Source organism: Zea mays, chromosome 1 (genome assembly GCF_902167145.1).
Source record: "Zea mays cultivar B73 chromosome 1, Zm-B73-REFERENCE-NAM-5.0, whole genome shotgun sequence".
In the NCBI taxonomy this organism is placed as follows: domain Eukaryota; kingdom Viridiplantae; phylum Streptophyta; class Magnoliopsida; order Poales; family Poaceae; genus Zea; species Zea mays.
In genome coordinates, this window is record NC_050096.1 from 3,640,721 (window position 1) to 3,654,087 (window position 13,367).

A 13,367-nucleotide genomic window follows, 5' to 3' on the forward strand; every position below is an offset into this window, starting at 1 on the left:
GGGCGGTGTGCCTCCTTTTGGAGTGTCGCCTCTCCATGCCTCTGTGGAGCATTCCGGTCCTGTGCGGTCGACGATGGTCACCTTAGGCTCGGCAAGGCAGAGCTCTCCAGTGGTCGTAGCAAGGAAGTCGAGAGAGCTAAACTTGATACTACTCCTAGGGGTGAAATCTTGACCCCGGTAGATGCTGGTGAACTGGCCATCGGAGTGAAAAAGTCACTTTAGCAAACTTGCGGTCCCCTACCTATCACACCAATCGTCGTGGTTTTGGAAACCGGGGGACAGTAGATTTGTGTCCGGTGGGGATGCAAGGGTGGACTCACTCCGAATGGTGACTCGCGGAAATCCGAGTAGGAAACTGAGACACTGGGTTTATACTGGTTCAGGCTTTCACCCTAGTCTAGTATAGTGCTGACCGTAGTATTGCTTTGAGGCTTGTTACGACTAGTGTGCTTCTGTGCGAACGAGGAGAGAGGGGCTCCCTTTTGTACTTCAAAGGACGGTACTTACAAGTGAGAGAGAGGGAGAGAGATTTCTTCAGCTACCGCCCTCAGCTACAGTGCGCAGTGGACCCCTCTACAGTCAATCTTGGGGCATGGCCGCGCACGGAATGGCTCCTTCTGAGAGGTCGTGTGCTTCCGTATTCCTCGCATGACGCACTATCCCGTCCATCTGTCGTGCAAGATCATGTAGCTTGCTCTATGCCCATACCACCATACTAGATGGGTCCCACAAAATGTGCTCTCGATAAGGTTGAGGTTCTTGTTCAGTATGACTTCATCTTCTGTCAACTCTCTCGCATCAGCATGTGCGAACATGCACTACGTGTGTTGTCCTATCCCTCGTGGTACGTGGGTGAAGACTTTGATGCTGTGACCCCCTTGGTGTTGTATACACGACGACATGGACATGGTTTGGTGGCAACGTGTCCTATTAACCGTCGTGGACCCATAACATCGGTCCGGGCTCCCTCCTTGTCGATCTGTTTGGTTGTTTGCTCCACTTCAGAGACTTCACCCCGACTGTGGACCCATAATACTAGTTCAGGCTCCCTCCTTACCGATCTGTTTGGTCGTTTGCTCCACGTCACAGACTTGCTCGACGACGACTTAGTCGATCACCCCGCCTCGTAGACTTGCTCGACGAAGACTTGATCGATCGTTCACCCCGCCAAGCAAACTCGCTCGACAAGAGCTTGATCGTTCACCCCGCCTCGAAGACTTGCTCAACAAGAACTTGGTTTCCGCCTCGAAGACTTGCTCGACAAGAACTTGGTCGGTAAATAGGCCAGAGAGAGGTTTATGGGCCTCGCCTTGGGTACCCCTTTCCTAGGTACCCGGCAAGTTCAAAACTAAATCTTGCCTAGAAAACGAGCATGACAAATAATCACATCCAGATGCTCAACCATACATTACTTCGACAATAACTTTCATCAACCAATAAAAAGAAAGAGGGGGAGGGCATTTAGACAGACTTCGGTCCCTTTTATGTCACAGAACAATTCTTCAAAAAAAAAAGTGGAGAGGCATGCAGCAGGAAGCCTTGCCTAGCAGCGACGCCCGCAATCTTTACATCTTCCTTGGTCCGCTTGTCTTCTGAATGTAATCATGCTTGAGGAGGTTGGCACGCAGAAGCATGGACTTGACATCTCTCTCAAAGTCATTGCCGGTTTGAAGGACACGCTGGAAAGTTGCATTTCTCTGGTCAGCATGCCTTGCGTAAAGGATCTTGTTGTGGGAGTCTATCCGGGCCTGCAGAGGTTTCAGTTAGAAGCAGCGCACAAAATGCACAGAAATTTCAGGAGGAGCGACTTATGAGATTTACCTGTATTTTGTCCTCAGTAATCAGTGCGGCCAGCTCCTTCTGCAGCATGGAGACCGAAGTCTTAAAGGCGGCTGCCATCGTGTTGAGGTCAACAGATATAAAAGGAAGTGTGTACTGTATGATCGCTTTGTGGCGAATCTCCATATACAGAGTCTCTACATGCTGATGCAAATGGATATCCAGGAGCAGGTTAGGCTTTAGCTTCTCAAGATGACCCAAGCAAGATCCATAGCGACTGGAATATGGCAATTTCCATTGTTAAATAGGTAACAGGAAACAAAAATGAACTTCAATAAAATACAGTAAAACATGGCAGCAAGAAATGGCCGGTTGCATAAGGCACAACGCACAAATTTAGAAATGATACAAATGCTAACTGCAATAAGGTTACATGATTCATAATATTTGAGATGGACACCCAAGCCAAAAGTCTTCAGCGTTTTAAATTGTAGTATTGATTATAACTTGCTAATGGATTATTTGAAGGTATAGAAGGCCTAATCTGGTACCTCTAGAAGTTCTACAGAAGGTCACAGTAGCAGACCAAGACAAAATTGTTTATTCCCTCCAGAAGCTAATCAAGTTGCTTTCTGAGGTCAGATAAATTCCTTTCATCCTTTTGCAAGTTCAGACTAGTAACTGAATTTGTAGCAATATGTTCTCATATGAAACAATAATTAAAAGGTTTTCAATTCATGGTATTGGAAACCCTAACCCTAGCAGGGGTTGGGAAATATATTTATACTAGGAATAGTTGGGCCTAGGCCCCCCTAATACAGTTCTAACACCCCCACGCAGTCACAACTCTATCCTGGACAGACGTTGAGACTGGATCGAAAGTCTAGGAAGACACTGGATGGCAAGCCCTTGGTGAAGATGTCGGCAAACTGTAGCGTTGTGGGGACGCTGAGAACCCGAACGTCGCCTGCTGCGACACGTTCCCGGACGAAGTGGAGGTGGATCTCCACATGCTTCGTGCGCTGATGTTGTACGGGATTGGTGGAGAGGTAGACGGTGCTGACGTTGTCGCAGTAGACAAGGGTGGCGCGCTGAAGGGGGTTGTAGAGCTCGTGGAGGAGCTGACGCATCCAAGATGCCTCGGCCACGCCGTCAGCCACAGCGCGAGGAGCGCGGTACTCGGTCTCGGCGCTAGAGCGGGAGACGACGGGCTGACGCTTGGACGAGGTTGGCGCCCAAAAATACGGCATAGCCGGAGGTGGAGCGTCGCGTGTCGGGGCAGCCAGCCCAGTCTGTGTAGACCACAAGGTCCGACGTCGAGGATGGTCGGAGGAGGAGGTCGTAGTCGAGGGAGCCTCGGAGGTAGCGCAAAATGCGCTTGAGAGCGGTGAGGTGGGGCTCTCGTGGGGTGTGCATATGAAGGCACACCTGCTAAACGGCGTAGGCGATGTCCGGCCGGGAGAAGGTGAGGTACTGGAGAGCGCCCGTCAAGCTCCTGTAAGATGTCGTGTCGGCGACCGGGGAGCCGTCGTCCTCAGAGAGCTTCGCCTGAGTGTCGACAGGCGTGGAGCAAGGCTTGCAGTCGGACATGCCAGCCCGCTCCAGAATGTCGATAGCGTACTGACGCTAGTGTAGTAAAAGACCCTGGGGCCGGCGTTCGGCAGTGATGCCGAGGAAGTGGTGGAGAGGCCCCAGATCCTTCATCGCGAACTCCCGCTGTAGGGCGACGATCGTGCGCAGCAGGAGACCGGCGTTGGACGTTGTGAGCACAATGTCGTTGACATAGAGTAGGTAGACGATGTCCTCACCCTGCCGATAGATGAAGAGGGATGTGTCCGACATGGCCTCGACGAAGCCGATGGAAGCCAAGTAGGTGGCGAAGCGGCTGTACCAGGCCTGCGGCGCCTGCTTGAGGCCGTAGAGCGAGCGGTTTAGCCAGCAGACCATGTCTGGGTTGGCGGCGGCAACGAAACCGGTGGGCTGGCTGCAGTAGACTGTCTCCGTAAGGGTGCCATGAAGGAAGGCGTTCTTGACGTCGAGCTGGCGGATCGCCCAGTTCCGGGAGAGGGCGAGGAAGAGTACGGCGCGGACGGTGGCGAACTTGACGACGGGGCTGAAAGTCTCATCGTAGTCCACGCCGGGTCGTTGGGTGAATCTCCGAAGAACCAGCGAGCCTTGTAGCGGTCGAGGGAGCCATCCGAAGTCAGTTTGTGGTGAAAGAGCCACTTACTAGTGACCACATTGGTACCGGGCGGACGTGGCACCAGGTCCCAATTGTACTCCTCCATAGCCCGACACCAGTGAGGGTCGGCGAGGGCGGTGCGGACAGAGGGGACCCGGAAGGCATCCGGTGGAGTGGCGGTCGTACCGGCAGCCAGGATGGGGTGTGCCCGGGGTCGCGATGTATGGCGACCGGGTGGTACACCGACGGTTCAAGGACCACAGGTGCGACCGGCCTGCGACGGTGATAGACGATGGCGGGGTCGACGAAACAGGTCCCGCTCGCCGCGGTCGCACGGGGTGCAGGAGGGGTCGACGGGGCCGCGCGTGGCGCGGGAAGGGTCGACGTGGCCGCACGCGGCGCAGGCAGGGGCGACGGGGCCGCGCGTGGCGTAGGCTCAGGGCGACGGGGCCGCACATGGGGCGGGAAGAATGGCGAGCGGGGGCGTCGGTGCCGATGGAGCCGCACGCGAAGGCAGTGAAGCCGCGCGTGGCACGGGCAACGGTGTGAGGCGATGTGCCTGGGGGGAACAGGTACTCAGATCAGACTCAAGGAGGGAGTCGAGATTGGTGGGTGGGGAGGAGCCAGCAAGGGGAAACACATCTTCGTCGAAGACGACGTGACGAGAGATGATGATGCGATGGGATGTGAGCTCAAGACAGCGATACCCCTTGTGGTCAGGGGAGTAGCCAAGGAAGAGGCAGCTAGTGGAGCGTGGAGACAGCTTATGAGGGGCAGTAGCCGAAGTGTTGGGATAGCAGGCACAGCCAAATATGCAGAGGTGGGCGTAGGAAGGGGCGGTGTCGTACAGGGCGAAATAGGGGGTGGGGTGGCTCACCGCCTTCGTGGGGAGGCGGTTGAGAAGGTGGGTGGATGTGTGAAGGGCCTCTGCCCAGTAGCGTGCAGGAAGAGACGCCTGGAAGAGAAGGCAGCGGATCATGTTAGTGGTGGTGCAAATCATGCGCTCGGCCCGACGTTCTAGGCAGAGGTGTAGGGGCACGAGAGACGCAACTGAACGCCACTGGCAAGGAAGAACGACCGAGAGGCATGGTTGTCAAACTCGCGGCCATTGTCACACTGTAGTGCACGAATGGGACGACAGAACTTGGTGGAGACCCAGGCGAAGAAGTGAGGGTGGGAAACTTGTCGAACTTCAATCGGAGAGGGAAAGTCCATAAAAAATGGGAAATTATCCAAAACCACCAAATAGTATTTGTATCCAGACAGACCGAGTACAGGGGAGGTCCAAAGGTCACAATGAACCAGGTCAAAAGCCTACGCGGCCCTAGAAGAGGATGTAGTAAAAGGAAGACGGGAATGGCGGCCAAGCTAACAAGCGTGACAAAGGCCCTCAAAATGCCCCATATTACAAGAAGAATCTAAAGTGCTGGAAAGCTTGGTCATGGCGTCGGGTCCTGGGTGGCCGAGACGACGATGCCAAGTGGTGGATGTGGTGGTGGACACCAGGACGGGAGGTGGAGAGGAGACACACCGGTGGATGACGGCCGGAGTGTGTAGAGGGGCCCGACGCTGTCACATCGGGCGAGTGGGGTTCTGGTGGCCAGATCCTTCACAGAAAAACCAGTAGGGTCAAACTCAATGGAACAAGAATTGTCGATGGTGAACCGACAGACAGAAAGGAGATTGTGAGTGATGTGAGGGGCTACGAGAACACCGTTGAGGTAGAACGGTCCAGGGAGAACCGAGGCACCTACTAAGGTGACTGGGAGAGTGGACTTGTTTCCAACGACGATCGAGGTAGGGTGTGTGGAAGGGGGTGGGTGGGAGTGAAAGAGCATGCCTGTGGTGGGAGTGGTGTGATAGGTTGCACCGGAGTCGATGACCCAGTCAGAGGATGGTGGAGCCAACGCCATGGTGCTATAGGCGGCAGCGAGGGCGTTGGTGTCCCAGCCTCCAGTGGACGGGGACCACGGTGTTGTAGTAGATGTCCCCATAGGATGGAGCAGGGTTGGTGCCGAGGTTGTCGGTGGCGCGCCGTACGGTGGCATGCCATATGCAGGTGGCGTGGTCAGGAGAGCCGGAGCCAGAGGGCGAGGCACCGGGGGTCTGACCCGTCCACATGGAGATGGTGTCGGTCCAGGGGTTGTAGATCGACGGCCAGTTCTGGCCACCGCCCCGGCAGGTGGTACCGCCGCGTGAGGAACCGCCGCCTTTGCGAGGGCGACGGCCACTGTCGGTGGTGGAAGAGTCGCGGGGGGCGAGGGGAGGCCCCAGTTGACGTAGTGCGGGGGGCCTGGCCCCCAGGAGTCGCCTGGGCACCGGTGCTGGCGCTGCAGAGTGCCGAGGACGGCGTGGGAGCCCCGTGCGTCATGGTGAGCTCCTCGAGGAGAAGCTCATTCCGCACCGCATGGAAAGTGGGGAAGGGCACGGTCCTCTTGATGAGAGCTTTCAGGTGGCCGTAGCGAGGGCTGAGGCCACGCAGAAGGTTTAGCACCAAGGTGCGGTCCGCCACCGGCTCACCGAGATCTTGGAGGGAGTCCGCCAGGCCCTTCATCTGGCGGCAGTATTCCCCCACGTCGAGATCCACCTGGGAGAACTGGTGGAACTGGGCGTCGAGGTGAAGGGCGCGAGCGTCCTGATTCTCGAGGAATTGTTCCTCGAGGGCGAGCCATGCCTGACGACCCGTGTCCGTCTGGTCGCGGATGATGTCCTGGAGCTCGACGATGATAGTTCTGTGGAGCCAGGAGAGCACCACGGTGTCCATCAGGGGCCAGGCCGGGGACGGCGGGGTGGCAACATCGTCAAGGATGTAGTCGTCGAGGGCGTAGAGTCGCAGGGTGAGGAGGACCTGCCCTCTCCAGCGAGGGTAGTGGGAGGACGCCGGGTCCAGAACGATAGACACGAGGGACCAAATGTTGTGAACTCCAACGGCCTGCGCGTGGAGGGCGGCGATGTGGTCGGCGTCGAGTCCAGAGGAGTGGGGAGTCTCTGGGAAGGGCGGTGATGTCTCATGAACGACCGGAGGGGGCGCCGATGATGAGACGCTAGGCAATAGCCATCTGGGCAGCCAGAGTGGCTCCCAATGTGCGCTCCTGCTCCAGAGCGCGGGTCGTTGCGCGTTCGCGCTCCTTCAAGGCCTCCAGGGCAGCCTGGATGGCGGCAATGGTAGACGCCAGCGCGGAGTCGGTAGAAGGTGTCGTAGAAGTCCAGGTCGCGTCGGCAGCGAGCGGACGAGTGGTGGAGAACCCAGGGAGCTGCCTGGGAAGGTGGGTCGGCGATAGAAGACCGGTCAGGGCGCCTATAGTCGCCGGGTAGCCCGGTAGGCCAAGCCCGGAGGGGATGAGGCCGGCGGCGCGTGCGCTGACCGCAACAGGCGAGGATAGGCTGGCAGCCAGGGGCGCGGCCAGGCGCGTGTCCGCGCCGAGGGTGGCCGTGCCAGCAAGGGTCGAGCCTGCGGTAGTGCCAGCAGGGGCGAAACCCGCTGCAGCACCAGCAGGGGCCGTACATGCGGCAGCGTTGATGTGGGCGGCTGCGTCGGTCGCGACGGCGCCAGCGTGCTGCAGGGCAGCGACGTGGTGGTGGTCCATGGCCGGGTGGAGAAGGTCGACGGCGAGGTTGGCGACGCTTGAAGCAGACGAAGCCGCGACAGCGACTAGGTAGGGCCGGGACGACGGTCGGGAGGAAGGCCGCGACGGCGGCCGGGACGAGCGCCCGCTGCGATGGCCGAGGCGCAGGCGGCTGCGTGCGGGTGGATCTGGTCGGCGACGCTGGAAGCAGATGAGGCCGGCGACGCTTGAAGCAGACGAGACCGGAAGGAGCAGGGTCACGCGCGGTGGAGGGGGGCACGCGGTTCTGGCGGAGCAGGGTCGCGCGGCTCCGGTGTGGTCCGACGGCGCGGGCGCAGAGGGACGGGGGGGCACTCCGGCAGAGCAGGGGTGCGGTGGAGGCGGCCGGCGGCGCAGGGGCGCGGCCGGTGCAGTCAGATGGTGGCCGGCAGCGGCGACTGAGAGGGGAGGGAGTAGAGGAAGGTGGCGGCGGCTGTGGGAAGAGAGAAAAAACTGGTTGTGATACCATATTGGAAGCCCTAACCCTAGCAGGGGCTAGGAAATATATTTATACTAGGAATAGTTGGGCCTAGGCCCATTACAGAGGGACCCGGTAGGGGTAAACCCTAATACAGTTCTAACACATGGTTATTGATATACAGTAATATGGCTGGACACTTCAAAAGCTGCATGCAACTATACTGCTACAAGGTGTGGTTGGAGACCTCCCATTCGCCCATTCGTACTATTTAGATCAATCAATCTATACTAAACTAAATATATTATACAGAATTCGAAAAGAATTTTCTGCAGTAGAATATCAATAAAACACTACTCATATATATTCTGCAGTCCTTTCCGTGCAGAGAGAGAACAGTTATGTACAAGAAGGTAGAGAAACATGATGAGGCAGAATACCATTTACTTAGGTAATGAAATTCAGTGGTGCTCTCGTCTTATGGAAATAACTAGGCAGTTTAGTTTTCACTAGTTTTGATTTGTCATTGTTCGCTGAAAAGAAGATTTAAAATTTGTAATCCAACTAAGATATTTCTGAATACCCAAAAGTTAATACTGATCTCTGCAATTAAAGAGAAGAACCAAAACGAAATTTATCATGCTATACAGGAATGGAATAGAAACATATCTAAAATGCACTACAAGCCATTAATTTAACAGAACATACACGGCTGCACTGTTTACCACAAGATAAGTGCAATAATCAACAACACTGATATGATAGCGATTGTCAATGATACACAAGGCTAATCTGATAGCATTATACCTTGCATAAAAATCATTAACCAGCTCCCTTACTTCAGGCACCAGCTCCAGAAAGTTACGGAAGTTGATATTGTCAATGACTTTGCTCTATGCAAAATGCGCAAGCAATCACATTTCGAGAACAGTGGCATAAAATGGAACACATTCCACAAGACAAATAAGTACTGAAATGGCAAACCTTCAGGTCTGAACGGTCAAAAGAAGCAAGTGCACAAAGGGCACCATAGACTGCCACGTCTTGAGGAGCTATGACTTCAGAGAAGTTGTTTCCTAGTTCAATTCCTGTCTCAACAAACTAGAGGGAAAAACATAAGTTGGTAATAAGCTCTACGTTGTAGACAATAAAAGAAAACTAGAGAGGAACATTCCATTATATCTGAAAATGGGGTATCTATCCAGATGTGATAGGATTACAAGCAGTGGCAGTGCAATAGCAACACCATTTGGCTTGACAAAAGAAAATTTAAGATTAGCCTTGTTCCTTAATGGTTGGCCTCTGCTTGATACAGGTCCAAGCTCTGCCACTGGCTACAAGTGTAGGAAAACATCATTGTCTAACCAAATTCACTTAAAAATAAACACAACTCCAGCTACCGGCAGAGTCATTGAAGAAATACTAAAATTTAATATTTTATCTTACATTGTATTAAGTGTTCAAGATTACAAGCAGTGGCAGTGCAATGGCCACACCATTTGGCTTGACAAAAGAAAAATTAAGATTAGCCTTGTTCCTTAATGGTTGGCCTCTGCTTGATACAGGTCCAAGCTCTGCCACTGGCTACAAGTGTAGGAAAACATCATTGTCTAACTAAATTCACTTAAAAATAAACACAACTCCAGCTACCGGCAGAGTCATTGAAGAAATACTAAAATTTATCTTACATCGTATTAAGTGTTCAATTCCTACTAAATCAAATAGAGCAGATAAATCATCTTCATGTCGGAAGCTACATGGAAAGGGTTAGACCAATCCAGACTTTATTTTGATACCATATAAGTTTATAACTAGGGTATTGCTAGCATAAAAAACAACCACACACGTAACTTTCTCAAGTTTGACTATATTTATAGAAAATATTAGCAACATTTGTATCTCTAAATAATTTTAATATGAAAATAGATTCAAAGATCTATCTAATGATACTAATTGTGTATTACAAATATTAATATTTTCTTATATATATTTGGTCAGAGTTAAAAAAAATCGTTGACTCCTCGAAAAACGAGAACAGCAAGTCGGCAACTATTTTGGGACGTATGGAGTATGTCATGTCCAGAAAATTGAAGCATCGAAGAGGAATTGGTGACTAACCTTACGAGCAGCAAATTTGTATTTCTTTGTTTCCAAGTTGGCTAATCCTGCAGCTGCCTTCAGCTTTGCAACAATGGTAGGATCCAGAGAGTCGGGGGTTTGCTCTGCTTTGCTGACATAGTTTGAAACATGTGCATATTGCCCCAGCTCAATGCTAACCAGAATCACATTCATGCACATCTGAACTATATGTTTGGAAGTGGTGCAATAGTCCCGAGTCCTGATGTAGCTTTTGAAAGCATCTGAAAGTTGGCCATGGGCATAGAAGAAATCACCAATGTCATTGTAGCCCATTCTGATGCTCTCTTTGATTAAGTTAGTCTGCAGTAAGAGAATCAATGTAGATTTGAATTAGAGAGGATTGACAACATGCAGAATGGCATTTTCATTGATAAGCACTTGTCGCTTTAGAATGGGAAATATGCCCAACTAAAGCCACAAAATAAAACATATAGCGGAAATCACAACAAGTCTCATATGTGGGAAACTATAAATAAATTGTTTTATATGTCCAGTAGTAAATATAGCCACGAAATCTTATTGTAATCACAGGTTAGCAAAGCACAAACGTACAAACAATGTGATGTTTGCAAATAATCATCAAGACTTAGGACTCATAAAAGTACCAACGAATTCGCAGGGATCAGCCCAGTGGTCAGTAAACTACATTAAACACACAGTAAGTCGTTACTGTGACTAGTGTTGGCAAACCAAGTAAATCAACCGCAATCACGCACAAGGAAACACCACGCCGTTACACAGCAGGTAGCCAGGTACTCTGAGGAAGGGTACAAGGGGTAGGATTTCCGCACCCTGTATCCATTGAGCTCGCTCTCGAGCTTCTCCTTGCGCTGGTCGGCGCGGCGGGAGACGCTGAAGACCCACGCCTGGTCGAGGCCGTAGCGCGGACCGAGGCGGCCGCCGATCTTGGTGACGACGTCGCGGTGGAGCTGCACGTCCTCCCCGCGCTTGATCTCGTCGTAAGCCATCCGCAGCGCCTCGAGCTGCATCGCCTCCACCCCGCACCGGTCGGCGACAAAGAGGAGGCGCACGAGGCGGGTCCGCCCCGAGTACTGCGCCGCGTACGCCTCCACGTCGAGCTGCTCAGCCGAGACCGGCGCCGGAGAGGCCTCCTCCGCGCCCGCGCCGCCCAGGCCGTTCGCCACCGCCGCCGCGGCGGCGGCGGGGACCTCGCCCTCGACGTCCATGGCGTGGGAGATTCGGGGGAGGCTAGGTTTGGGGGCAAAACCCTAGGCGAGGCGGAGCGGGAGCAGATGGAGAGGGGCGTGGGGCGAGAGGAGAGGAAGGAATCAGAGGAGACGCCGAGAAGGGAGGGAGGGAGGCGACGATGCCGTGGGCCGTGGCTTGCGATTTTACGATTGTGGTGTGGCCGTGTGGGTAGATGAGTAAAACCGTCTTGGGCTTACACCTGATACGAACGGAGGCACATCATGAATATTTCAGTACTTTTAGGCGCACTAGGAAGCTGGGCTAGCGGGCCTGACAGAGGCCCGTTTTTGTTTTGCCAACCAGCCGGGCACTCCGCGTGGCCTCGTGGGACTGGGACTACCGAGTCACCCGTGCAACGTGGCAGCCTTGTCTGTATATCTTCATCCAATTGAAGATATGGAGAAGACATGTAATAAATAATATAAATTGTGGAATGAAACCACTTGTGAAACCAATTGAAGATTTTGAAAATCTTGTAGATTTGCAGTGGAAGCTTATTTCTCCGGTGACTCCATTTTCATTCTGTCGGGGACCATAATTAGGGGTACCCTCAAGACTCCTAATTCTCAGCTGGTAACCCCCATCAGCATAAAGCTGCAAAGGCCTGATGGGTGCGATTAAGTCAGGGATCAGTCCATTCGAGCGACTCGATCACGCCTCGCCCGAGCCTAACCTCGGACAAGGGCAGCCGACCCCGGAGGATTTTCGTCTCGCCCGAGGCCCCCCTCCAACGGCGAACATATTTCCGGCTCGCCCGAGGCCCTGCCTTCGCCAAGAAGCAACCCTGACTAAATCGCCGCACCGACCGACCAAATCGCAGGAGCATTTAATGCAAAGGTGGCATGACACCTTTATCCTGGCGCGCGCCCCCCGGCAGAGCCGAAGTGACCGCCGTCACTTCGCCGCTCCACTGACCGGCCTGACAGAAGGGCAGCGCCGCCTGCGCCACTCCGACTGCGGTGCCACTTGACAGAGTGAGACTGACAGGCAGTCAGGCCCCGCCAAAGGCACCATAGGAAGCTCCGCTTCGCCCGACCCAGGGCTCGGACTCGGGCTCAGCCCCGGAAGACGGCGAACTCCGCTCCGCCCGACCCAGGGCTCGGACTCAGGCTAAGTCCCGGAAGACGGCGAACTCCGCTCCGCCCGACCCAGGGCTCGGACTCGGGCTAAGTCCCGGAAGACGACGAACTCCGCTCCGCCCGACCCAGGGCTCGGACTCGGGCTAAGTCCCGGAAGACGACGAACTCCGCTCCGCCCGACCCAGGGCTCGGACTCGGGCTAAGTCCCGGAAGACGGCGAACTCCGCTCCGCCCGACCCAGGGCTCGGACTCGGGCTCAGCCCCAGAAGACGACGAACTCCGCTTCGCCCGACCCCAGGGCTCGGACTCCGCCCTAGCCTCAGCCGACGGCCTCCGCCTCGCCCGACCCAGGGGCTCGGACTCGGCCTCGGCCACGGAAGACAGACTCGACCTCGGCTTCGGAGGAGCTTCCACATCGCCCAACCTAGGGCGCAGGCCAGCCACGTCAACAGGAGGCGCCATCATCACCCTACCTCAAGCTGACTCGGGCCGCAGGGAACAAGACCGGCGTCCCATCTGGCTAGCTCCACCAGATAGGCAATGATGGCGCCCCGCGTACTCTGTGACGACGGCGGCTCTCAGCCCCCTTACGGAAGCAAGAGGACGTCAGCAAGGACCCAACCGCTCCGACAGTTGTCCCTCCGCCAGGCTCCATCGCTCCTCCGACGGCCACGACATCACACCAGCTGGGTGCCAAAATCTCTCCGGCTGCCACAACGGCATGTACTTAGGGCGCTAGCTCTCCTCCGCTAGACACGTAGCACTCTGCTACACCCCCCATTGTACACCTGGATCCTCTCCTTACGCCTATAAAAGGAAGGACCAGGGCCCTCTTAGAGAGGGTTGGCCGCGCGGGGACGAGGACGGGACAGGCGCTCGCTTGGGGCCGCTCGCTCCCTCTCCCGCGTGGACGCTTGTAACCCCCTACTGCAAGCGCACCCAACCTGGGCGCGGGA

The 13,367-nt window shown here is 54.7% G+C and overlaps 1 protein-coding gene across 1 annotated transcript; it reads right to left on the bottom strand.

Moving 5' to 3' along the window:
• Positions 1 to 1,385: 1,385 nt before the first annotated feature.
• Positions 1,386 to 11,413, bottom strand: LOC100283343 (uncharacterized). Its single transcript, NM_001156244.2, is given in 6 exon segments — positions 1,386 to 1,748; positions 1,822 to 2,056; positions 8,792 to 8,877; positions 8,969 to 9,085; positions 10,103 to 10,423; positions 10,915 to 11,413. Coding segments are annotated over 6 exon segments (1,338 nt in total). The 5' UTR covers positions 11,311 to 11,413; the 3' UTR covers positions 1,386 to 1,565.
• Positions 11,414 to 13,367: the final 1,954 nt, after the last annotated feature.